General features: G+C 30.5%; 1 protein-coding gene and 1 long non-coding RNA gene across 2 annotated transcripts in view; both read left to right on the top strand.

Moving 5' to 3' along the window:
• LOC119576599 (proline-rich protein 36-like) overlaps positions 1 to 2,565 on the top strand; it is a 19,325-nt gene extending 16,760 nt beyond the window's left edge. The window contains exon 4 of the mRNA XM_037924264.1: positions 2,413 to 2,565. Coding sequence (XP_037780192.1) covers positions 2,413 to 2,565 — 153 coding nt within the window. The remainder of the gene's footprint in view (positions 1 to 2,412) is intronic.
• A 1,869-nt stretch (positions 2,566 to 4,434) lies between these two features.
• On the top strand, positions 4,435 to 5,375 carry LOC119576516. The gene is made up of 2 exons (XR_005229069.1): positions 4,435 to 4,508; positions 4,938 to 5,375. It is a non-coding gene; the product is annotated as an uncharacterized LOC119576516 (long non-coding RNA).
• The last annotated feature ends 2,125 nt before the right edge of the window (positions 5,376 to 7,500 follow it).

Raw genomic sequence — 7,500 nt, 5'->3', positions numbered from 1 at the left:
TGTTGTTGTTATTATCATTATTATTGTTATTATTATTATTATTATTATTATTATTATTATTATTATTATTATTATTATTATTATTATTATTATTATTATTATTATTATTATCATTATTACTATTATTGTTATGAGGCGGAGGATTATGATAATATTAATGATAATGACAACGATAATAATAATCATCATCATAATAAAGCTAATATGAATAATAATAACAATAACGATAATAATAAAGATAATAATTGATATAATATAATGATAACAACGATAATGATAATGATGAAAATAATAGTAGTAATAATAATAATTTAAAATGAACAAGAAAAGGAATATTTAGTCATTTGTTATCATGTAAACACGTTTCCAATTTCATGGTTTTCCTGTATTGTTACTTTTGATATTATTTTTATTATTAATAATATTATCATTGTTATCATTACTGCCTATTATTATTATCATTATTACTATTGTTATTATTATTATTATTATTATTATTATTATTATCATTAGTATTAGTATAAGTATTAGTATTAGTATTAGTATCATTATTATTGATAGCAGTAATAATAATGATAATAATAATAATAATAATAATAATAATAATAATAATAACAATAACAAAAATAAAAATAACTTTTTTTTCTAATGGTGGCAGAATTTGCATATAGGTCAAGAGGCCAATCAGATGATAATATCCTGATGGCCATATAGCAATATATTTATAATATAATGTATAAGTGCCGTAGGGTTTATTTGATTAAATGTTATATAAAGACTTATATTCTGCACATTGATGATTAATTTGCATAGCTACGTCCTTATCAATTTTTTTTTTCAAGTGTCCTGTCCCACAAGGACGTTGGCGATCATGGATTTCCATGATTTTCTTGGCAATTTAGAGCGGTGGTTTGCCGTTGCCTTCCGCCCGGTGATTTTATCGAGTCACCATCTCTGTTTACCCGCTTCTGGGACCAGCACTGACTTGGGCTGGCTTGCCCACCCAGCGGCTAGGCAGGCAATCGAGGTGGAGTTCCTTGCCCAAGGGAACAACGCGCCGGCCGGTGACTCGAACCCTCGAACTCAGATTGCCGTCGTGACAGTCCTGAGTCCGATGCTCTAACCACTCGGCCATATTATATTCTGTTGTTTATAAAAGTAAGAAAGATTAAATATATATATTCATATTAATAACAAATACTTATAGCGATATGATCAAAGTGCTATAATCATGTATAATTTCTAAATACAGTGCTTTGTTGCAACAGTTGTATATCTTTGCTTAAAGATTACGATTATGCAATAGATAAGAAGTATGAAATGGATTTTATGGTTTTCCAATTATAAGGAATATGTAAGAGTTATTTACAGATCAAACAGACAGGCACATTTGCGAGAAAACACGCTTCATCGTCTGCATATTATAAATAAATTATGCAAATGCTGAAGTCATTTGCTTTTCAGTACACACGTGTCGAATTTCATGGTTCTCCTCCCACAAAGTATCTTCACACGCCCTGACTGCAGCTCCTTCTCCTCGCCCTTATATAATCACAAATCCAATTATAGGACCCACATGTGTTAGCAAAAGTCTTTTTAGTGATAAGTGATTTCCTAAGGGTTAAGGTGTGATCCTGACTATTGCATGAATGTTTGCAATTTCCGTCCATCCTTGCATGTGTGGTTGTATTTAATTTCTTCCTTTGATTATTTTCAATTTCTTTGATCTGTGGTCTTTTTTTGGTCGAGATGTTCTGCGATGTTTCCTTAAGCCTGTTAGAACGTCTGTAGATTAATACAAAGTATTATTATTAATAGTAATTAGTAATAGGAAGGCTATTACTATGACTATTTCAGTGCTACTACTACAACTATTCGTATTATTTATATTCCTACTACAGTACAACTACTAAGTCTCGTTCCCAATAATCAGTACTTTTTTCTACTGCTTCTCCTAATACCAATAATACCAAGAATTAGTATTGCCATAAATGCGATACTAATGATTAACCTTGTCTTTATTACAAATAGATTCAGCAATTGATGATTATATGGATAGTTAGATAGATAACATACATATATATATTTCCATAGATAATGTATAGGTATGTATGCATTTATATATATATATATATATATATATATATATATATATATATATATATATATATATATATATATATAATATATATATATTCCATCCCTTCCTATCTATCTGTCTATCGATCTATCTGTCTAATCTATCTATCTGTCTGTCTGTCTATCTGTCTGTCTGTCTGTCTGTCTGTGTGTCTGTCTGTGTGTCTGTCTGTCTGTCTGTCTGTCTGTCTGTCTGTCTGTCTGTCTTCTGTCTGTCTCTTCTGTCTGTCTATCCACCCATATAACAGCTAGCAGTTATTTTGCAAGAAAAAGGATACCCATCCTGAAGCAACTGTTGCCTTGAAGAACATCGTCTTCCGCAATGTTACAGAGTTGAAACAAAACATCCACAAATGCGTTTATTATATGACACTGAGAATATTGCGAGTACGCAGAGTATGGAACTTGCTAAGAGCCAAGATGTAAATTATACCTACCTTTTAATACAGCACAAAATCTTAAAGATGTGTTAATTCAACGTCCTATTTCTTAGAAGGGGTTAGAAGACTGACTTTTGGCATTTGTTGACATTCAGATTAGTAGACTTGATCCTTCCTCCGAGTATGTAAAAATGTATGGTGTTTTATTCCTCAATTGTTTGAAATGTCTTCTAAGAATGGAATACACACAGAAGGATTTGAAGACTAACGATAAAGATAAGGTCACATTAGTAAAAAGAGAAAGCTAATTTTATACTTTTCATACTGAATGTTCCATGTTTCTCTTTCAGTTTAACACTCATTCCTGTGAAAATAATATATATATATATATATATATATATATATATATATATATATATATATATATATATATATAATATATATATATATATATATATATATATATATTCACATGCCTGCATTACTTACGATTCCATTTCCAATACATGTATTTGCAAGAAATTAACCTCAAGATGAATATTCAACAAGTATGAACTAATGAACACACGATTTCCGTAAACGATAGAACAATTACATTACAATTTTTACAAAGGTTTAATGTTCAATAGTTATCTCTGACGAGGTGTTTTCATCAAGGCCTGTGTTGCTCGCTAAAAATATTTTTACACAATGCCTTTCTCTATTTTATTTTTTTTTTCTCTATTTTTCCCGGAGACTTTTCATCTCTTTGACAAGTTTATAACGAAGTCTAATTTCTATCTTTCTGGAGAGGCAATTAACAAAGTCACAGAGAAGTTTTTTTCCAATCATTTTGAGTAAGTTATGTATGAGGAGAATTTACCTCGCAATGGTTTTGAAAAGAAGAATATGAAACGCGATGTATGGTAGAAATGAAGATCAAGAAATCATTATACTATTATTTCTCATGTCATGTACTCTAATTACAACAAAAACTACTAAATGGTTCTAGTAGTTAATTCGTTTTTTTTCGTTTTTTTTTCATCTTCCATCTTCAGGTCACAAAAATAAATAAATTTCATAGAGCTGACATCGACACCGTTTAATTATGCAAATACAGTATAAACAGGTGTACGCTGTGTCTAATTAGTTTTTTTGGTAGGCCTACCTCTTTTTTCTCTTTCTTTTTCTCTCTCGCTTTTTTTTCTTTTTTCTTTTCTGTTTCCTTTTCTTTTTTTTATTATTCTTCATCTGTTTCTATTCTTTTCCTTTTCCTTTTTCTCTTTCTCTTCTCTTCTCTTCTCTCTCTTCTCTATCTCTTTTCTCGTCTCTTCTCTTTCTCTATCTCATTGTCTCTCTCTCTCTTTCTCCTTCTCTCTCTCTCTATCTTTCTCTCTCTCTGATCTGTCTTCTCATCTCTCTCTATTTCTGCTCCTCACTCTCTTCGTCTCTCTTTCTCTATCTATTTTTCTCTTCACTGAAAAGAAAATGCAATTTTAGGGGTAACTAATAAATAACAGAATAAAATATGCTCTTATATTTGAATTGACTACCATCGCAACCTATTATATATGGAGTAATTATCAGCAACCTCTTCTATACACTTTCGCTTCGAGAAAAAATAATAACGATGATAATGAAAATAACAAGTAATAAGATATATGCAAAAAGATTATTAGGTTTACTTCTTTCTCCATTTTTTAATCATAACTCACATCATCATTATCATCATCATTATCATCATGGTCACATAACTACAAAAGAAAAACATTAATAACAAGTATAACGAAACAACAAAATTCACTTAGATTCATTTATTTACTTCTTTTTTTTCTATAACCTCACATCCCATTAAATCATTTCAAAAGTTCCCGCAAAATATATATACACTAACAATCAAAAAAGGCACAAGTGTTCTATTGCACAGATGTTTCTCCGCAACACACGCTTACATCCTTAGTCTAAGCCTCGCGCTCTTGTTAACCGGAGAGGTACAGGCAGATATCCGTGGTAAGTTTATTTTAGCTTACTCCGTAGTAAAAACAATAATATTAATAATAATGGTAATTATAGTAGGAATAATAGTAGTAGTAATAGTAAAAATAATGATAATAATGATAATAGTAATAATGATAATAATAATAATAATAGTAATAATAATAATAATAATAATAATATAATAATATAATAATAATGATAATAATAATAATGGTAGTAGTAATAGCAGTGATATAAATAACAATAGTAATAATAATAGTAACAACAATAGTAATAAAAATAGTAATAATATTGATAATAGTAATAGTAGTAGTAAAAAAAGAATAACTTAAATAGTATTTATTCGGTTTCTTCCATGTTCAAAAAAGGAAAATAACTTTCTATATTCCATTCAGGATTTTGATATACTCATAACTGAGGCCTCCCTCTTCTCTCTTCCAGTGTTAAAGATCATCAAAGAACAAGTGAAAAGGAAGAAAAAAAAATGTATCTCAAGCTTTTTCTACTGTGTCTTAGCCTTATCTTCTTCTGCCACATCGGAGTTCTTCGTTTTCTTGTGATTAATAAGGATAATAACTTAAAATATAACTTTAGTGATTCTAAAACCTTGAACGTCGTGCCTTCCACACCGCCCAGCATAAACACTACGTTTGCGAAAGAGCGAGAAGAAGAAAAAAATAAGAAAGAGATATCTGGAAGAACAGAAAAAAGGAGATTAAAACAGTGAAAAGGGATAGTGATAGTGATTGTTGTAGTCGTTGAGTGTAATAGAAAAAGAAAAAAACGTGAAAATTAATCAACAATTGTAAAAAAAAAATGTGTATATATAAACTGTAAATTGTTATGGCGTGTATTTTAAATATAATGATTATGAAAATATGCATGTAGTACCTATTTATAACCTGTAAATATTGAAAGACTAAGTTATTAGTACTTCTTTTAACGGTAGGTTCATGTCTGAGCCGCCGTGGTCACAGCGTGATACTTAATTGTAGTTTTCATGTTGTGATGCTCTTGGAGTGAGTACGTGGTAGGGTCCCCAGTTCCTTTCCACGGAGACTGCCGGTGTTACCCTTTAGGTAATCATTCTCTCTATTTTATCCGGGCTTGGGACCAGCACTGACTTGGGCTGACTTGCCCACCCAGTGGCTAGGTAGGCAATCGAGGTGAAGTTCCTTGCCCAAGGCAACAACGCGCCGGTCGGTGACTCGAACCCTCGAACTCAGATTGCCGTCGTGACAGCTTTGAGTCCGATGCTCTAATCATTCGGCCACCGCGGCCTTAGTTATTAGTACACACAGATATTAATTTGCATAGTAAGTGCAGCAAACAGACGAAATGGTATAACATTGATAATAATATAATAATGATAGAAATGAAAATAAAGGGAAAGGTGATTATTATAATACAAATAACAGAAGTAGCGATGATTAAAATGAATGTATGGTGATGATGCTAGTAATATTTATTAAAAGAAACATTTAATATGGTAACCAGAAAATGCTCAGAGTTTAAACTTACGCATGTGCTAGTTATTTTCTGTCCTACAATTAAAATGATGGAGAAAAAAATGAAATGATAATCAAAATGCAGAAGTTCACCTAAGAGTTTTAATAAATAGTGGCACTATATTCGATAAAAAATGCCCCTGTGATCAAATTTCTGGCATTTCTCATTACGAAAAAAAAACTCACAGTGATGTATTAAATTACTTTAATTGTAATCGTGATAATGATAGTGCCAAGGATTAATAATGAAATAAAGATTATTACATGGAAATAATAATAATAATACTATGAACAATTCAACCCACAACTGTTATACCTGTGAACAATCAGTAATCCCAACCTCGCTATAGTGAACATTCCTTTACCTTCACTCATAGGATTCAATATGATGATTTTTATCCCCACCATAATCACCATAGAATAATCACCATTAAAATCATCACCATGGTGCCTGGTTATGTGAGCAGCCTACGCCTAGAGTTTCATAAATAACGATCCGATAAAAAAAATAATAATAGATAATTATGATAATGATAATATAAAACTGATTAACACACACACACACACACACACACACACACACACACACACACACACACACAAGTGACATTCATAAACGAACAAGGAAGAATATACCTGAAAAGATATACCTTTAAAATTTAAGTCTATATAGAATTATTTGTTGGTCTAAATATGCATTTGAAATTATTTAAATCGAATGATTATTTGAATTTTCTTTCTCCATGTCATTCGTACGGAACTGTGCGTTATTAAGTTTATTAATACGTAAATCAAATATCCCTGTATTTTCTCTTCTAACATATCCTCTCTCTCTCTCTCTCTCTCTCTCTCTCTCTCTCTCTCTCTCTCTCTCTCTCTCTCTCTCTCTCTCTCTCTCTCTCTCTCTGTGCCTATCTATCTATCTATCTATCTATCTATATATCTATCTATCTATCTATCTATCTGTTCATTTCTCTAGATATCTATATGTCTTTCTATCTCTATCTTTTTCTGTCTCTTTCTCTCTTTTTATGTCTATCTGTCTATTTATCTGTCTCTGTCTCTCTATCTATCAATCTATCCATCTCTCTCTCCATATATATATGTATATATATATATATATATATATATATATATATATATATATATATATATATATATATATGTATGTATGTATATATATATAATGTTGCGTTCCAAATTTTGAATATTTGATATAGTTTATGCATCATATACGTGATGTCCTCAAAGAAAACGTAAGCGTCTATTTCCAACTATAGAAAATGAAAATCTTATATGGGAAACTTCTTTAATATGTCAAGTTATTCATCATTGAGCAGACTCAACCAGAAAAGAGTAATGAAAATTAAAAGCTAATTTACCTGAGAGATTTTGGTATGTATAAGTGGCGGAAACGACAAAATAATGACTTGCAGTTGGATATATGACAATATATTAATAAAAAAAGGATTAGACGTTAATTAATGTGCACATTT

The sequence above is a fragment of the Penaeus monodon genome, chromosome 9 (assembly GCF_015228065.2).
Source record: "Penaeus monodon isolate SGIC_2016 chromosome 9, NSTDA_Pmon_1, whole genome shotgun sequence".
In the NCBI taxonomy this organism is placed as follows: domain Eukaryota; kingdom Metazoa; phylum Arthropoda; class Malacostraca; order Decapoda; family Penaeidae; genus Penaeus; species Penaeus monodon.
Note: the sequence above shows the minus strand (reverse complement) of the source record. Positions and strands in the feature narration are given on the sequence as shown.